Consider the following 20,592-nt stretch of genomic DNA (forward strand, 5'->3'; position numbering starts at 1 on the left):
AAAATTGTTGAAGTTGTACTTGCCGGATGATATTTAACCATGTATAGTTTACTTCTTATATGTGCATAAGTGATTTTTAATGGTTTTGTCTTTAACATGTATCGCGGAAATGTCAACTGTGTTGTTTCGGCAATTAGAATATAGAAGTAGAGTTATCGGACTTGCAATGTAATTTGAGAAAAACCGCCCAAACCCGTGTAGTGATTTTGGGGGGTGGATTTTTAGTATTTCTGGTCGGGCTCGGAGTCCTCTGAGCCTGCACGTGATTTTCTCTCTCTCTTACCCGCGAACTCTAGGCAATCGGACGTGTCTTAGAAAGTGCAGCAGTGTAGATATTGTATTTGTTAACCCCTTGTAAGTTGTTCTGGGTATTTGTGAATATATCTGTTTATAAGTGTTTTCCGGTGTTCTTTGTGTGTAGGAAATCACTTTACCCGCATTGTTCAATTTGAAACATCATGGATCCCATAGACACAGTTTGTAATACAAGGGATATTCTTGCTAGATTTTGCAATGTTATTCTCCAATAATTGAAGAGAAAGCTACTATTTAAGACTCTTTAATGCTGTGGATTGAGTTTTAAATAGAAGGTTAGCAAATCATTTTGTAATTGAGACAAAGTCAAAACCTAAATACAAGGAGAAGTAAACATGTTCAAAACCTAAACACAAAAGAGGTAAACGTGTTCAAAACCTAAACACAATAAGGGTAAACATGTTCAAAACCTAAACATAATAAGGGTTAAACATGTTTAGATTTAGAACGCGTTCAAAACTGTACACAAGAAATGTGTTTAACTTTGTGTTTAGGATCTAAACACCATTTTTAGAGTGTAGTGTAAGCCAATCAAGCTACAACACACTTTCTTTTGCATCATATGAATATAAGGGTGTATCTTAATCAAAAACAGGAGATAATTTACAAACCAAGAGCTCTGTGACTATGTTCAACAACCTGTATCTTCTTCTCTCCAAATATCAACAAAAATTGTTGGGAATCAAAGTCCTTGCAATATGCACAGCAAAGGCCTTAGCTCGAGAACTGAGAGGAGTTGAATGGACAAACAATGTACTCATTTTGTAATATTTTGCAGTAGATGAATAACTATGTATAGACCTTTCATAGGTCGATAAAGCCAATTCTAATGTAGGGACTCTTTTTAAAATTTGAATTACAAGAAAATAGCAGTAGTGAACAGGTCAATGCTATCACTCAGGTAGACTTCGTCCCATCAAGGTCTAAAGAATGCTGGTAATTATGAGCTTCTTTTTATCAAAACACCTTTCTCAGTTAGCTACAGACCTGGGTCTCTGCAGATGTCCTGGGATCTATTTTTAAAAGTTTTATTGTCAGGTGGCTTACCATCAATCATGGTACAGGTAAAATTTGGGAATGTTAACTTAAAGATTTGGTCTCAGAGTTTGAAGAAAATCAAAATCCTTGCCACTTGCACATCTTCAATATCCATATGAACACTCTGTAAAAGGTCCTTACTCGAAAACTGAGGAGTTAAACGAACAAATCATGTATCCAGCCTTGTGTTATAACATTAAAATTTCAAATAAAAGGGGCAAAACTCCTGTAAGAGAGCGTGAAATGGATCAAGATTGCAACATGACCTAAAATAACCCACAAAGAAGCTACACAGCAAGTTTCAGCTTAATGTGGAAAAAAAGAAGTTAGAAACGGAAAACCCCGGAGGGATGAACGCACTTACAGACATCGCTGTTCCATAATATGTTTCATCTAAAGACAGGCATATAAAAACCATTCATTGTTTAAATAGACTGGGGATGATAATCACCTATCTCTAACACTAAATTTGACACTCTAAGTAAGAGACTTAATGCACACTTCTGAAAACTACTTCCTTATAAATACTCCCATGACTATACCCTAATGGTTCTAGTGAAGAATAGAACTATGAGGACAAGTATATGAATCCATCACACTGAGCTGGATATATGTTACTGTGAACACATTTAAGGCAGACATTATTCCAACATAACCCAGTTACAATGCCACTATTTGGCTTTTTAAGAAGCAAGCAGTTCGACTTTATTATAACCAGGTGCTGCAAATTCATTCATTTTTGGTTTAATTAAGGTCTTCCGTAACAAAGGAAGACCTTCTACTGATTGTGCTGGTTAAGATTATTCTTATTATTCTTTTTTTCTTCTTTTTCCTAGACGCCAACTTTGAAGCTTCATATCTCGCTCATTTCTGTATGGATTTTGCTCAAATTTTCAGGGTTTATAAACTTTACAGAACAATTTTAAAATCATGTACTACATTTCACAAATTCCCTTCTGTTCACGAGTTATTCCCCTTTGAATGAAATTTTAGGGGCTTTGGTTTCCAGACAAAGGCTCCGAGACTGTATAACCTTGAGCAGAAAATGCATTGAAAATAAAAAGTAGGAGCATTGTAGTTGTGCACATCGTTTTTTGTTTTTTGATTACAGCGTTCGAAATGGTGGTTGACAGGGTTAAAAAATTAGGGCGCCTAAAGGAGCAAAAAATTACACACATTTTCCTTTGTATCTTTTAAACTAAAAATATTTTGTTAAGACATATAGAACAAAAGTTGTGCAAAATGTTAAGAGCTTTCTTTTGATATCCCTAAAAAGGGGCTGGCCCCTTAAATTAGGGATCTAGGGATCTTCAAAGTTTTCGCTTTATAACTCAAAAACGGTAAATATTTCGATATGGCTTTCGCTGGAAAAGTTGTTCTCTAACATCTTATTGATCTCATAAACATAATATTTTGCTCGAGTATTGTGTTATATATGAGTAAAAAGCTTGACCCGCAAACAGGTAACTGTATCATTAGGTAGGTGAAGGGGGAAAAATATGCATATATCTTAAATAAACTTGCTTTAATTGATAAATCTGACTTCATGAAATGCTAATATTCTTTTAAAATAAAGTTTTAACGTGATCTATGGTTCCTTTAAAAATCATCTATCGACAACTGTCTTTTGTTATTATTTAGTAGCTTTAATATAAACAATCATTCCAAAGGGAAAAAAAAACAGAGGAAAAGGTTATCTCTTCTACGTTTGTTATTAAAACAACGATATATTTAATTGAAGAAAGAAACCCTCAAGCATAGAATAACTCGGTCATTAACTACACACATCTTACATACACCGCGGGGTTTGTTTTTGTTTACAATTACGTAACCGCCTCGAGAAACCATCGCGTGTGAACCAAGGCATGTACACAAAGTAAACATTATCGTCCTAAATATAACATAGAATGTTATGTTTTTGATCATATTGGATTTTTCGAATAATTCAGTCTTTCCGGGGATGTATATACTTGTATATACGCCCCTGGTCTTACGTTTGATTTGTTTTAAATTCAAAACTCTAGAGCATTGAGTCAGGCATCAATTTTAAAATCTTCAATTTAATATACAGTTCATTTCTCAATCGTGTCTAATTGATTGTGTGTATAATATCGGAGATTCATCGCTGCTGGACTAGCGATCTGTGATTTCACACTACTCTAACTGAACACACAAGCTTTACTCAAATTCTTCGTTGTGAAAAAGAAAATGGATACATTTTACAAACATAACAAATTATTTCTGAACATGGTTGAAATCAATAGTTTATAATCATGATTAAACCAAATCTAAACATGCGTATAGAATATTCAGAAACCCTTGGCCGACTAGTCTCATTTCAAATGATTTGTTGTTTAAAAACAGTGACTTTGATTAAACATTGACTCTGAACTCCTGGTCCATATTATGTAACTTCGGCACGTGCCCCTGGCGTGAAATTCATACGCGACTTCTGTGCGCATAATATACCTACATGTATTTACGCAGATAGATATTAAAGTTTTAAAAAAATATTCAAGATTTGAGAGCAATTTATTTGATTTGTATGTATAAATAATTCAAACTCGATGAATTATTCTCTTCAGTTTTTCATGTTAACTGAGGATGCATTAGGACCTGACCCAAGGACATATGGTCAAGTTCAAGATTTTTATGTCACACAGCTCCGACGGAAGACCTCTCGTTGCTTTGCAACGAGCTTTGCTCTAGTTTTTGTTATTTTCATGGCATGGACATACATGTGTATTCTAGAATTCACATCCTATATGAACACGAGCAACTGAACTAATAAATAACTCTTCAACCATAAAATCAAGTTCAATTGTAGATGCTTATTTTTCTCAAACCACAAAAATTTAATCCCAAGAAAATAAATGATCTTGTAACATTTACAGTGATGGCTTATAATGTAAGCAAGTTTTACAGTTTGTCTAAGTGGATGCTGAAAGACACCAAGTGTCTCACTCCATGACAAATTTTAATTGACAATGAAAACAAAACACATTTTTTTTTTTTTTTTTTTTTTTTTTGCAAAAAAGGAAGTTTACTAGACAAGTAAACACACAAACATATTGTACTTAATGTATTAATAAATTATACGTTCAACAATTAACAAATGGAAATAAGATCTTTAAAGAAATTGCTAAAAAAAGATATTTAAAGTACAAATAAATATGCCATGTTCCACATTGGGAGTACTGATATACACATCTATAGACTAGAATAAAATCCATTGCACATATTTACTGAGATTTCTAAAATAATTTCAAACCTACATGTATCACATTTATTGCTACAGGGTCTGATGTAACTGACAATTTGAGAAAATATGTCTAGTTTCAGTTGCAATACTCCTTGATACTGATTGCATGTACAGTTGATACATTACATAAAAAATGGAGTAAATTTTTGCATTGCAAAGCAAAAGCTGTACCCACAATACATCCATGCATTACCCAGTATTCAGTCATTTTAAATACATGTATTTCTCATATTAATTTCCTTTGTACACAACTTCATTACATTCACATACATAAGTCTTTACCATAAAATCATGCTGATTTTAGTTAACTGGATAAAACCCGACACAGTGCCCTTTTAAACTTTATGTGAACAAATTTTCACAACTCTACTAGACTGCACAAAATCTGATTTTATTGTATTCTTGCATTAACTAACTGCAACATCATTATCCGAGATAAAGATGATAAGAATTCATGTGGGTTTAGGAACATTTCACCTGAGGGGTTGAATATTTTATTTGTCAGGGAGTATGTTGTTGAATTTCTGTCCAAAAAATAAACCTCTCAATTAAAATTTCTTGAATGCCAATGGATTAACTCAAGACATATAGCAGATTATTTGTCTTCTATAAATTTTGAATCATTAAGGTCAATATCCAATTTTTTTTTAAATTAAAGAGAATTAAATTGCAAAATCAACACAAGACAATATACCTAAACAGCAAAAGTTATTCTCAGATTTTGTTCTTTTAAATCTGCGTTAGGATATAATGAATAGGACATCAAGATATTGACATAGCTTTGCTAAATGAAAAATTTATATCCATGACATTTTGGATGATGCTGTAGTAATGAGACACTGCAAATCTCTCGAGAATTTCTATCGAGGAAGAACCTTATCTTACATGGGAAGTAAAGGAAGAAAAATTGTTCATGCATGGACACAATATGCAACACGAAGTGGGAATCAAACTGGCAACCTTTCAAATGCTAGCCTACCTATTACATCACTTTTCCAAATAGAAGATAAATGGATGAATATTTTTTTCTATAATTTCTATTGAAAGACAATGGATGAACCTGGTTCATGTTGAATGATAAGGAAAGTGATTTTGTAAAATTCATAAGCATGGCATCTGACTTCAGTACCTGTAAATATATATCCATCAACCTTGAAAAATAAAAAAAAAAGCCATTTGTTGAAGACTTCTTAAACTGTTTTCTTCATTTTTACTTAAAATATGGGTACACATGTATGTTGTGTGTAAGCTATGAACAAATGCAAACTAGGGGTTAATAAAATGCAGCTGTACTAAACAGTTTGTTACTGTCACCATCATTCAAGAGAGTTGTAGGATGTTAACCCTTATTGCTCTGAGTGTTTGATAAACACCAACAAGAAAATGAGGAGAGAAAAAATTAGCACCACCATGAAGAATAAATAAACATGAACTAGTAAGAAAATGTTAAAAAATTAAAACCAGGCTTCTGATAATGCGCACACCAAAACAAATTGTTATTTTTGCTCGGTATCACATAATGCATGTTGCAAATGTACAAAACTTGTTTCAAGATTCTGTTACCATGATATCAAAACAAGGTACATAAAATAAACTGCTACACAAATGCAAAAAGGATATGTTGAAAGTCAAAACATCTTCATTTTTGAAGTCTCCTGAATTACAGACTTCAAGGTTAATTCTCCCAAACTGAATAAAATATATCAAATCTTTTTAGAGGATTTGCCAATCACCAGTGCCCAACCTTATACAAATTGAATATTACATGCAAAAAAAGCTGTCGAAGTGTCCATTAAGGAATCCTTAAACACAATCAGAATTGGTACTCGTGATTTGAAATTTGAAATGCAAAACTACTGTTTAAGGTAGCTCACTACATCAGGACTTATACATTTTATGACACTATGTCACAAATGTTTTGTACATAGCTCAGTGGATAAGGTATCAGGTTACTGACCTGCAAATCACGAGTTCAAATCTGTGAGTGTCTTTCATTTATATCAATGGAAAGAAATTTTGAAAATTGTGTTTTTTCTCTTAAAAATTGCATATTTTTTGCCTTTTTGACATAATATTATGTACTTGTTATAAATCATACCTTTCATTATTAAATCATTTCGTGCTGATTTAATAAAGTCTTTCAAGGTGTAGTGAGCCACCTTAATATTCAAATAACACTAGACGCTTACTCTTTGACGTGATCACCCAATATAAACAATACTGCAGATACATACATGTATACCTGTACTTCTGACAGTATTTCATTCTCAACATACTAAAGAATTACCATTTCAATAGTTGTAACATGGCACACTGTTCAGCAATGTAGTCCTGCTGTGATATTTCTGCCACTTTTGACGATGGCTGCTATAATTACATATTTACCTATTATTACAAAAAAGCGGATGCCTCTTTCAGACTTGAAAGACATGCATTAAAATGAAATCCCAAATAAGTGTGTATTGGGAAATTTTTTGACTGCATGCATTTAAAAATAATTTTATCCAAAACCATTTATTTCTAATTAAAAGTAATGAGTAAACTTAATGGGAATTTGAATTTTCCCAGTTCTGAATTTGCCAAATTGGGCAAAAATAAAATGGGAGGAAAATTTTAAAAGAGTTTCTAGTACACTGTATTTGGTACTTTAAAAAAATAAAGCCATGATCAAAACATATAACTATACAAATGTCCTTATAAATCAGTTTTAGTATATATTTTTAAAACCGTATCATTTGAGGACATCTAACAGTGTAACTAGCACTCAGTTTTACAAATATATCTAATAAGATGAAAAACTGACAGAGAGATGACATGTATAGTTGTTCAATAAAATAATCCTAAACTGTACTTGGATAGCAAATGCTTATTTCGAGTGAAAAAGATATCATTTCCTTAATAATAAGTTGAATATATAGTTTATACCAATGAAACATCACACATTGTACATGTAAATACTATAAAAATAAGACTCTATATCAACAATGGAAGAAATATACGGCATTTATCACTAACCCAATGTAACTTACAATAACAACATAATGACCGAGAGAAAAATTAAACAACCCTATGTACATAATCAACAAGAGACATTTCAAATCTGAAAGGAAGTCTATATCAACGAAGGGACATGTAACAAGGAAAATGAAAACATTAATAATATTCTTTGGCAACAAAATTCCAGTCCTTGTTTTCAATACTTCAAATAGGCTAGCACATGGAGGAACCTGGCCAATGGGATTATTGATCAGGCAATCTGTCACCTACAATGAGAGGGGAAAAAAAATGATTCCTGGAATCCATACATGCCAACTTTCCCGATTTAGGCGGGATCTTCCCGATTTTACCCTCCGGTCCCGCTTTCCCGATCGGGAAAGCAAAATTACCCTAAAATCCCGATTTGAAATTTTTTCCGACCAAAATTTCTGATTTCACGATTGAAAACAAGTTTGAAAGCGGGATAATCGTGAAATCTCGTGACCAGAATTGGAAATCCCGCGTCATTTCTGAACTGGCCAATCAGAAATCGGGACAATAGTCAGCCATTGCTGTTTACCTGTGTCGCATGGTGTCGGGTTGGTCTGCCTGTGTCGGGGTGTTTATTGGACAGTACGATGCATGTTTTGATAGTAATTAATCGGGAAGACGGATTTCAAATTGACCTATCCTTTACACAAACGTGAAAGACAACGATGCTAGTGTCACCACCAAACAATCGGACATTCCGCCTCTCGCTGACAGCATCCAAAATTTGCAATAAGGTACGTCAAGTATATATTTTTTCCAACTATAATAATATAGGCTATCCAAATCTATCCGTCTATAGCGATGTATTATATAGTCTATATAGTGTAGTATTCATTAAATATACTTTGTGATGCGTAATTCGCACAAGTCTGTACTGAATTTTTTATTTAGCAAGTAGCCTTAATTTACAAGTAGAACGGAATATTTTGATGTGGGTTTTTTTTCCCTGGTAATTATTTCAGATGTCATGGGTGCAAAGGTTTTGTTCGTAAACTTCATAGCAGGGCAGATCACTCCTTTTTTGGTTGCAATGCAGATTATTCCACCAGTCTCTGCAAGCCCATGTTTACAGACAAGCAAGATCGCCTTTGCAGTTGTACCTAAATGCATGTGCTTTAATTTAAATTTTGATATATAGACCGGCCAATGTTTATTGTATGGTGTAAAAGGATGCAACCTTAAATATTATTTGATATTATGTATGTGACTTGTTGGAGAAGATTTTTTGCTGAATAGATGATTTTAATAAAATATTAATGTATATCTTTCAAAGTTTTTTTTATATAGTTAATGGTCAAACACATTTGATGTTGTGTTAATATATGATACATTAACAATGATTTGATTGATATTTTATTTGAAAGGACAAATATTTATTTTCATGCTAAAATGTCGTGAATTTTGAGCTTTGAAAAAAGGTCGTCGCGCGCAAAATCCCCCATGGGGATTTTTAAAAGTTGGCATGTATGGGAATCTACATCACAAATTGCATTTCATTTTAGAAATAAAGTAGGTGTTTTCGTGGATGTTGCAGGATAACCTCCCTAGGTGAAAGCTGAGGCATATTTCAAAACCGAGGAGGTTATCCTGCACCATTCACATGAACATGAACTTTCTATTCTACTAGGCTCCAACAGCCAATTGTTTTCCTATAAAGCTATGAATAAAGTCAATTCGTGACATCTTGACCATTTTTTTCCAGGTGGAACTCTGCAGTACATGTAATGATTATCCTAGCTTTATTAGTACTGTTTGTATCTTGTTTAGTGCCTACACAATTACCCATGTAAGTTTAACCTTGAAAAACAAAAAAAACTTTCCCTAATCGTTTATAGGAATATGTGTACCACATTTGATAATCCTAGCTTTTTAAGTACTGTTAAGTGTTTTTACCTAACTTACATTATGCTGACAGACGAACAAACAAACCGATGCACTGTTCATACCATGTCTAAGATGGGCATATAGAAACAGTATGCCAAAGAATACAGTAAAATGTACTGCCTTACCTTTGCAACTGACATTATGATAATCAATGTCATCAAACATCCGTTTCTGGTTTTGCTGCTAGCTTGGCTTCCTCAAACATCATTTCAATCTTCTCTATCTCCTGTCAAAGATTGATGTCCCATGATCAACTAATACCAAGAATGTTTTAACAAAAGGCCCACAGGCCTTAACTGTCACCTGAGTATCATAGCCTATATAGGGAGTCTCATATTTTCATTTACATGTAAGCCTCAATATGGAGTCCTTTGTCCGCATGTTTATGATCTTTCAAACTATGCATACAATTCCCAAATAACTTATTTTGACATACCCCCCCCCCCCCCCTTTGAACCCCTGACCCGTGAATTTCAAAATTTAAGAAGAAGACATCAATGACATCATAACCATGCATTTAGTTTACCTCCCATGACTATGAAAGCAGAGAATTTTTTTTAAATACATTTTTATCATGTGCCCTGCCTAAGAACCTGAACCTGACCCAGGAGCCACGAATTTCACAACTTAGTAAAGAGCTTCATGAACATCATAATCATGCATTTAGTTTTTCTCAATATATATATATGGGAGTAGAAAAGACGATTTTCTAAGATTTAATACATTTTCACTATATGGCCATATTGGCCCCACCCTAGAGCCTGCACCCCTGATTCAGGAACCATGAATTTCCCAATTTATGTAGAGAGCTTCATGGACATCATATCCAAGCATTTAGATTTTCTTCAATATATGTGTGGGAGTAAAGAATAAGATTTTTGGAAATATGGCCTTGTTTAACATATTTGGCCCCACCCCTGAGGCCTTAGGGGTACCAGTGGAAAGGTAATAAATTTCACAATTCATGTTCCTCTTATCCCCAAAATGGTAACAATTGACCTTATAGTTTTCAAGAAGTTAAAAATGTAAAATTGTTAATGGATGGCACACAAAGACAGGCAAGACCAACTGCAATAGGTCACCTGAGTGACTCAGGTGACCTAAAAATGGTTAATGCGCAAATGCAGGTGGGCCTGAGAATGAAGTAATTAATTTTGTAGGCTTTAATTATCCTGACATACAGGTACATCAAGATGAATATAGCATTCTAATTTACATCCAATTGCACTTTCCAAAATACAACTGCTTCTTGTATCTTTTGACATCCAATGGAAAGGCTAGGGAAACAAGACATAAACAAGGTAACAAAATGGCAAGGTTTGAAGATATTTTGAGAATCATTTACTTGTTGAGTTATCATACAGTGTAGTTAATTTACTATATTGGTAGGTCTAAATTCACAGAACCAAAGATCCTTCCCGGGTATCTAAATCATTCCATCTACCTCATAAATGTCAATAACTGTAAACTGCCACATTGAATGCATTGTGTAAAAATACTTAAGTATCCTTTCTCACAAAACCACACTACTCCTTCTGATCTAAATAAATTTCTAAACCACGAAAATTAGTATACATGTATATACTGATTTAAATTTCTTACCTTTTTACAGTCCTGCATGAATGTGTCCATCATATTTTGATGCTGCTTAAAAAGATTCTCTATTTGCTTTGATTGTCGAATCTTTAATCGTTTGCGTTCATCTGTAAATCTTTTTATGTTATTTTCACTTATTTCTTTCATTCGCCTAAAAATAAAAATGTACACAATTATTCCACCTTTAAACACATAATAGTTCAAGTATTTCTGCTAACATCTAACTCACCACATAGAGAAAGAAATCATAGGCCTGAGAGTTGACCTGCACTTGATTGTCAACAATGGAATAGGTTATCTTCAGCAGTTTTGACTCCATTTATTGACAGCAAAGTCAACTCCACCACCAACAGCCACTTTGACTCCATTTATGGACAGTAAAATTAACTTCACCAACCAACAGCAGAAGAAATGACTCTACTTAATCAACAGAAGAGTTAACTTCACTTACTGACAAAAGAGTGGACTCCACATCCTGACAGAAGAATTAACTCCACATACTGAAATAAAAGGTGACTCCACATTCTGACAGAATAATTGACTCCACCTACCAATAAAAAGTTTATTCCACCTAATGATAGAAAGTTTACTCAACATACTTACAGAAGAGCTGGCTCCACATACTAACAGAAAAGTTGGCTCCACATACTAACATAAAAGTTGACTCAACATACTAACAGAAAAGTTGACTCAACATACTGACAGAATTAATTTCACATACTGACAAAAGAATTGACTCCAACTACTGACAGAAAAAAATCTCTACCAACCAACAAACACAGTTATTCCACCTATTAATCAACAGCAAAATTAACCAAACCAACAAGAGTTGATTCCACATAGTGATAGAGGAGTTGACCTAACCTACAGATAGCACAACTGACCCCACTTCTCAAAAGAAAAGTTGACTCACCCACTGATAGCCGAGTTTACTCCATCTACTGATGAAAGCGATGACTCCACCTACTGACAGCAGACTTCTGTCCACTCACAGAGGAGACAACTCTACCTACTGACAGCAGACTTCTGTCCACTCACAGAGGAGACAACTCTACCTACTGACACAGGAGTTGACTCCATTACCCAAAACTCACCTTTCTCTCTCGGCTTTGGCTTTGATCGTTTTATCATTCATCACTGCTTTGCTGGACTCCATGGATTGTTTAGATTGTTTTATTGTCAACTCTTTCTCCTCTCTATGCAAAAAACAACATTTTACTGTTAGTAAAATCAAGCTTATTTAAAAGCAAGTTAAATTGTTTTGATAATTTTGACATTCATTTTCTCTTTTCTGTTGCCCATTTCAGAATTGAGGATCTGGGTTAGAATAGGTCCTCAGTACCCCTTGCTTGTTGTAAGAGGTGACTAAATGGGGCGGTCCTTTGGATGAGACCGCAAAAACCAAGGCCCCGTGTCACAGCAGGTGTGGCACTATAAAGATCCCTCCCTGCTCAAAGGCCATAAGTGCCGAGCATAAGCCTAAATTTTGCAACCCTTCACCGGCAATAGTGACATCTCCAAATGAGTGAAAGATTCTCAAGAGGGACATTAAACAATTTACAATCAATCAATCAATAAAACAAGGACCAAACAATTTCAGTATCTATTTTAGTATACACACTTTTATTTCTGCTTCGATCTACCGGAGACAACAATTTCCTAGTTTGATGGATTTCACGTTAAAAATTCATCAAAGAACTGATTCGTTACTTCACAATTTGGTTCATCATTTCTTAGATTTTTAAATTCTGTGCGGCATTAAATTTGTAGAAATAAATTCAAATGTTACTTGATGATTATCACCTGCTACTTAAACAAATGGATTTTGCTAAATGTTGATAGATGTTCCCTATAACTCTAACCTTTCATTAAGCACTTCTTGTTGTTTAATCTGCTCTTGCTGTGCAACCTCAAACAGTTTCTTTAATAGAGTATTCTGCTGTTCCACATGTTCCTTCAGTAAATCATGTTCATCTTTCAGATGTTTCTGGGAAATGTCTGACCATTCCTTGGTATGCTTGGCCACCACCTCTGAAATCTGATTGTTTTCCTAGAATTATTTCTCTGTGTTTGCATAATTATGTTTAGTTTCAACATTGTTTTAATGAGCTGTATGAGGAAATACTGCTTATTTGGTAAATTTTTAAACAATATGAACTAAAACTGTGCAATACACAGATCATCATTGTCTTTGACCTGTGATAAACCTCTAGGTCATAGACAACTTTAGTGTTATTATGAGCATCTCGTGCTTCTTCAATACAAACTCAAACAGACTATACTGTACAATGCAATCTTAACTTTATTTGCCAGGGTATAACAAACTATAGAGTACAGATTATGCAAAACATATCTCTTGTAGAAAACACATAATTATATTTTAGCCAGTGCATAAATACCTCTGCTTTATGACCATCTATCAATGTTTTGGAATCACTGAAAAGACAAAAAAGAAAATTCTCATAGAATCATGTTAAGTCATCTGATTCTTTTATATATTTCATATTTGATTAAAACTCTTGTTTCTTTATGACCATTGTCCAGAACAGACCTATACACAGTGTGAATCACTCACCCTTTGTTTTTGCTTTTCTCAATGGCAGTTAATTTTTTGTCCCTTGTAACTACTATTTTATCAACAACTAAGCAATGTTGTTTATGCATAACAGATTTATCCTTTTGGTGTCTTTTTTTCATCATTTGCACTTCTTTCTGCTGTTTCTTCAGTAACTTCTGGAAGTTTTTATCAGCCTTGACACTCTCCCTTGTAAGTGGAAGTAAAGCTGGATCATCTGCAACAATTTTGTTTGATTAGTCTGCATCAATATTTCAAATTGGATCTTCTGCACACAAAAAAGGGTACATGAATATGTTCCATAAAACAAAACAGGGTAAAAAGAACAGTATTCAGCACAGTTAGTGGTGAATAATGTAAATATCCTCACATAATCAAAGTACAAAATAAAAAAAATAATTCACCTTTCTTTTCCTCTTTTGCCTTTACTTGCTGGTTATTTGAACTGACTGCCAGCTGACCATTGGTGCTGGGTTTCAGCTCTGCTTTACTGGCATTTTTTGGAAGCACAGGGGCATCAGATATTGCCTCACTGTCATAGCCAAACTTATCAAACATCTTCTGTTTCTTGTCCTGAGGATTCGCCAGAATGTCAGCCAGCACTAAAGAGAACAAAACAGTTAAATATACATAATGTAGGCATAATGTGCAAGTACATGTGAATATATATACACAGTACATAGTACATGATAATCTACTTTTCTTATATATATTCTCTCATTTTTGGTTGCCTTGCATTGCATTTTGAAACAAAACATGAAGAATGTGGAAGCAAAGCTCACTCACAAAGGTTATCATGTGAATTTGTGTAATCATTACAGTATTAAATGTATTACATAAAAAGTAATTATGCCATATGATAATCAGTTTTAAAACCTCTTTAAGTCATAAAAGTCTAAAAAAAAAAATAAATAAATAAATAAAACACTTACATATATATATATATATATATATATATATATATATATCGTAGATTTGAAATTGTATTGAGTGCATTATTTCACCTATAACTATTCATGTGACACAATTGCTTACTTTCTCTTATTTTTATATCATACAATATCTTCCCAAAGAATATTTCTACAAAAACTCAGATCACTGTCATGGACCAAAAATATCCTAAACATAACAGAAAGTAAACAAAGTGTACCTGTCCTTTACATCTTCCAAACCTATCACACCACCGGATGTTGCCTCCCCTCTACTGTACACTTAACCACCGGATGTTGCCTCCCCTCTACTGTACACTTGACCACCGGATGTTGCCTCCCCTCTACTGTACACTTAACCACCGGATGTTGTCTCCCCTCTACTGTACACTTAACCACCGGATGTTGCCTCCCCTCTACTGTACACTTAACCACCAGATGTGCCTCCCCTCTACTGTACACTTAACCACCGGATGTGCACACCCTCTACTGTACACTTAACCACCGGATGTTGTCTCCCCTCTACTGTACACTTAACCACCGGATGTGCATACCCTCTCCTGTACACTTAACCACCGGATGTGCATACCCTCTCCTGTACACTTAACCACCGGATGTTGCCTCCCCTGTACTGTACACTTAACCACCGGATGTTGCCTCCCCTCTACTGTACACTTAACCACTGGATGTGCCTCCCCTCTACTGTACACTTAACCACCGGATGTGCATACCCTCTACTGTACACTTACTTCCCACTTCCTCTGGTATGTATGTTTCCAGGATAATCCTACAGAAGATAGTCGGTAATGATAGAGGAAAGTTGCCCTCTGTCCTCAGAGATATGTACCGATATCCGGACTGTAGACCATCCAATGGAAGAATACGCTGACCAATCAGTTTTCCTGTATCTTCATACACAGCTATTCTAAGGACAGCTAAATCTGGTAAAACTACCTGCATATGAATAAAAATCAAGAGATGCTTGTAAAACATGTATACCCCCCCCCCCCCCCTTCCTCCAAATAAAAGTATTCAGCACTACACATTCAAGAATACAATCTGCATGGTGAAAAAGAATAACTGACTTAATGAGTGCATTGTTATAGCAATAGATGTCTCCAATTTTAATAATGGAAGGCAAAGAATCCAAGAAATATACCTGTGTCTCCAGTTTTATTAATGGAAGGCAAAGAATCCAAGAAATATACTTTTGTCTCCAGTTTTATTAATGGAAGGCAAAGAATCCAAGATATATACCTGTGTCTCCAATTTTATTAATGAAAGGCAAAGAATCCAAGAAATATACCTGTGTCTCCAGTTTTAATAATGGAAGGCAAAGAATCCAAGAAATATACCTGTATGACCATGGACATACTGACCTGTCATGTAAACCCCCACCTTTGACAAAGTGGCCGGAGAATCAAGTACATGCAGTCAAACCTCGTTATCTCTAACTCAATGGGACAGAGAAAAAACTTCGAGATATCCAAGGATTTGAGATATTGTTGGTAAATTACTTAAATGATAAGTGAATGGGACTTCCGAATCACTTTGACATATCCATGGTATTCGAGATATAGGTGTTTGAGATACTAAAGTTCAACTGTGATTAACTTATCTGACTTTAATGCCTCGAGTATTTTCCGAGAGCACTCCAAGACATACAAGAGGCTCATGGGCCACATCGCGCACCTGATTCACCTTGGCCCTGCCATTGTTCAGTTGTTGTGATTTTAAAAGATTTTTTGTCATCAATCTTTATTCCCATGAAAATTTTGACCCCATATTATGGCTCCAACATATCCCAAAAGGATCAAAACATAACTAAAAATAAATTGACATAAAACAGAGATGCCTCAACGACAATATGACTAACATGATCTTGCTGTTCTGGATAAGATCAAGCTCATTAATCATGGTATGATATGAAGACCTTGCCATAAGAAACCTAGATACAAAATATAAAAGCTCTCTCTTGAATAGTTCATGAGATATTAAACAGGGAAGATTTTTATTAAAAATGGGTCAAACTTCCAGGTCAACAACCTTGAATCTGCACTATGTCAGAAAGCTTTCCTGTGAATTTGAACTTTTCTGGCCAAGTGGTTCTTGAGAAGATTTTTAAAGATTTTTCCCATATAATCACATGTAAAACTTTGATTCCCTATTGTGGCCCTACTTTACTCCAGGGGGATATGATTTAAACAAACTTGAATCTGCGCAATGTCAGGAAGATTTCATATTAGTTTGAACTTTTATGGTCCGGCGGTTCTTGAGAAAATTTTTAAATGACCCCACCCTATTTTTGCATATTCATAATTATCTCCCCTTTGAATGGGGCATGGGCCTTCATTTGAACAAACTTGAATTGCCTTCACCCATGGATGATGTGTTCCAAATTTGATTGAAATTGGCCCAGTGATTCTGGAGAAGAAGATGAAAATGTGAAACATTTACAGACAGACAACCGGTGATCAGAATAGCTCACTTGAGCTTTCAGGTGCCAGAGAAAAATTTTAAAAAAGAGGAAGAAGAGTAACAAGAACATGTTCCCAAACTACGTTTGGAAAACATAACAATTTTTAAATCAAGTTATCTTTTTTATAGCAGTGAACATATGCGTATAAACAGATTTTTTGAATTTCGATGTCCTTAGTACCTTTCTGAACACAAATTTCTCCTCATTATACACAGGATTGAGTCCATTTGCCGGAACCACTTTGGTGCGCATCTCTTTCCTGATGGTGTCGGTGGCCAGTCCGTACATGTCTACTTCAACGTATGTCCCAACTTTCTTATCCGATAGAAACTGCCCGGATATCACCTACACCAATGGCATAATAATGGTCTTAATAAGGCTCTTAAGATATATTACAATATTTCCGTTCCCTGAATACAATGCAAGGCTAAAATTTCACAAACACGCTTGACGTGTATCAAAAACAATGAGATCTAAAGGATCTGAAAATTCGTGTAAAAAAAAAACATGTATTCCCTTACAAAAGCATCCATGATGATTCATTTCCTATTTACCTAGATTACGGTATGACTCTTGGATATAATTCTAGCCATATTCCAATGACTATTACTGGTAAGTAAACATAAATAAAACATTGCAGTATCAATAAGCATTTCAATTCCATGATCTAACAGACTGTGGAAAGTCTCTACCTGTACTGAACACTGTATAAAGTCTTTACCTGTACTGACTGTATGAAGTCTCTACCTGTACTGAACACTGTATAAAGTCTCTACCTGTACTGAACACTGTATGAAGTCTCTACCTGTACTGAACACTGTATAAAGTCTCTACCTGTACTGAACACTGTATAAAGTCTCTACCTGTACTGACTGTATAAAGTCTCTACCTGTACAGAACACTGTATGAAGTCTTTACCTGTACTGAACACTGTATAAAGTCTCTACCTGTACAGAACACTGTATAAAGTCTCTACCTGTACAGAACACTGTATAAAGTCTCTACCTGTACTGACTGTATAAAGTCTCTACCTGTACTGACTGTATAAAATATACCTGTACTGAATACTGTATAAAGTCTCTACCTGTACAGAACACTGTATGAAGTCTCTACCTGTACTGAACACTGTATAAAGTCTCTACCTGTACTGACTGTATAAAGTCTCTACCTGTACAGAACACTGTATGAAGTCTCTACCTGTACTGAACACTGTATAAAGTCTCTACCTGTACTGAACACTGTATGAAGTCTCTACCTGTACTGACTGTATAAAGTCTCTACCTGTACTGAACACTGTATGAAGTCTCTACCTGTACTGACTGTATAAAGTCTCTACCTGTACTGAACACTGTATAAAGTCTCTACCTGTACTGAACACTGTATAAAGTCTCTACCTGTACTGACTGTATGAAGTCTCTACCTGTACTGAACACTGTATGAAGTCTCTACCTGTACAGAACACTGTATAAAGTCTCTACCTGTACTGACTGTATAAAGTCTCTACCTGTACTGAACACTGTATAAAGTCTCTACCTGTACTGACTGTATAAAGTCTCTACCTGTACTGAACACTGTATGAAGTCTCTACCTGTACTGACTGTATGAAGTCTCTACCTGTACTGAACACTGTATGAAGTCTCTACCTGTACTGACTGTATGAAGTCTCTACCTGTACTGAACACTGTATAAAGTCTCTACCTGTACTGAACACTGTATAAAGTCTCTACCTGTACTGAACACTGTATGAAGTCTCTACCTGTACAGAACACTGTATAAAGTCTCTACCTGTACTGAACACTGTATAAAGTCTCTACCTGTACTGACTGTATAAAGTCTCTACCTGTACTGAACACTGTATAAAGTCTCTACCTGTACTGAACACTGTATGAAGTCTCTACCTGTACTGAACACTGTATAAAGTCTCTACCTGTACTGAACACTGTATGAAGTCTCTACCTGTACTGAACACTGTATAAAGTCTCTACCTGTACTGAACACTGTATAAAGTCTCTACCTGTACAGAACACTGTATGAAGTCTCTACCTGTACTGAACACTGTATAAAGTCTCTACCTGTACTGAACACTGTATAAAGTCTCTACCTGTACTGAACACTGTATGAAGTCTCTACCTGTACTGAACACTGTATGAAGTCTCTACCTGTACTGACTTTATAAAGTCTCTACCTGTACTGACTGTATAAAGTCTCTACCTGTACTGAACACTGTATAAAGTCTCTACCTGTACTGACTGTATAAAGTCTCTACCTGTACTGACTGTATAAAATATACCTGTACTGAACACTGTATGAAGTCTCTACCTGTACAGACTGTATAAAGTCTCTACCTGTACTGAACACTGTATGAAGTCTCTACCTGTACTGAACACTGTATAAAGTCTCTACCTGTACTGACTGTATAAAGTCTCTACCTGTACTGACTGTATAAAGTCTCTACCTGTACTGAACACTGTATGAAGTCTCTACCTGTACTGAACACTGTATGAAGTCTCTACCTGTACTGAACACTGTATAAAGTCTCTACCTGTACTGAACACTGTATGAAGTCTCTACCTGTACTGAACACTGTATAAAGTCTCTACCTGTACTGAACACTGTATAAAGTCTCTACCTGTACTGAACACTGTATGAAGTCTCTACCTGTACTGAACACTGTATAAAGTCTCTACCTGTACAGAACACTGTGGAAAGTCTCTACCTGTACTGACTGTATAAAGTCTCTACCTGTACAGAACACTGTATGAAGTCTCTACCTGTACTGAACACTGTATAAAGTCTCTACCTGTACTGAACACTGTATGAAGTCTCTACCTGTACTGAACACTGTATGAAGTCTCTACCTGTACTGACTTTATAAAGTCTCTACCTGTACTGACTGTATAAAGTCTCTACCTGTACTGAACACTGTATAAAGTCTCTACCTGTACTGACTGTATAAAGTCTCTACCTGTACTGAACACTGTATAAAGTCTCTACCTGTACTGACTTTATAAAGTCTCTACCTGTACTGACTGTATAAAGTCTCTACCTGTACTGAACACTGTATAAAGTCTCTACCTGTACTGACTGTATAAAGTCTCTACCTGTACTGAACACTGTATAAAGTCTCTACCTGTACTGACTGTATAAAATATACCTGTACTGAACACTGTATGAAGTCTCTACCTGTACAGACTGTATAAAGTCTCTAACTGTACAGAACACTGTATGAAGTCTCTACCTGTACTGAACACTGTATAAAGTCTCTACCTGTACTGACTGTATAAAGTCTCTACCTGTACTGACTGTATAAAGTCTCTACCTGTACTGACTGTATAAAATATACCTGTACTGAACACTGTATGAAGTCTCTACCTGTACAGACTGTATAAAGTCTCTACCTGTACTGAACACTGTATAAAGTCTCTACCTGTACTGACTGTATAAAGTCTCTACCTGTACTGACTGTATAAAGTCTCTACCTGTACTG

At 35.2% G+C, this 20,592-nt stretch overlaps 1 protein-coding gene and 1 long non-coding RNA gene across 10 annotated transcripts in view; one reads left to right on the forward strand and one right to left on the reverse strand.

The window, feature by feature from the left end:
• Positions 1-1,810: 1,810 nt before the first annotated feature.
• Positions 1,811-20,592, reverse strand: part of LOC125652308 (1-phosphatidylinositol 4,5-bisphosphate phosphodiesterase beta-4-like) — a 106,764-nt gene continuing 87,982 nt past the window's right edge. For 6 of the 9 annotated variants that reach the window (XM_048881386.2, XM_048881388.2, XM_048881385.2 and 3 more), the window contains 10 exons: positions 17,286-17,450; positions 15,376-15,580; positions 14,102-14,299; positions 13,698-13,914; positions 13,522-13,558; positions 12,985-13,160; positions 12,217-12,318; positions 11,129-11,273; positions 9,652-9,752; positions 1,811-7,878 (listed from right to left, as the gene is read on the reverse strand). In XM_048881386.2, coding sequence (XP_048737343.1) covers positions 9,684-9,752; positions 11,129-11,273; positions 12,217-12,318; positions 12,985-13,160; positions 13,522-13,558; positions 13,698-13,914; positions 14,102-14,299; positions 15,376-15,580; positions 17,286-17,450 — 1,314 coding nt within the window. In that variant the 3' untranslated portion in view covers positions 1,811-7,878; positions 9,652-9,683. The remainder of the gene's footprint in view (positions 7,879-9,651; positions 9,753-11,128; positions 11,274-12,216; positions 12,319-12,984; positions 13,161-13,521; positions 13,559-13,697; positions 13,915-14,101; positions 14,300-15,375; positions 15,581-17,285; positions 17,451-20,592) is intronic. The other 3 variants (XM_048881384.2, XM_056164842.1, XM_048881391.2) reach the window with 1 other exon arrangement.
• On the forward strand, positions 8,203-8,905 carry LOC130054578 (uncharacterized). Its single transcript, XR_008802885.1, has 2 exons — positions 8,203-8,376; positions 8,605-8,905. It is a non-coding gene; the product is annotated as an uncharacterized LOC130054578 (long non-coding RNA).

Source organism: Ostrea edulis, chromosome 5, assembly GCF_947568905.1.
Source record: "Ostrea edulis chromosome 5, xbOstEdul1.1, whole genome shotgun sequence".
NCBI classification, from domain to species: Eukaryota; Metazoa; Mollusca; class Bivalvia; order Ostreida; family Ostreidae; genus Ostrea; species Ostrea edulis.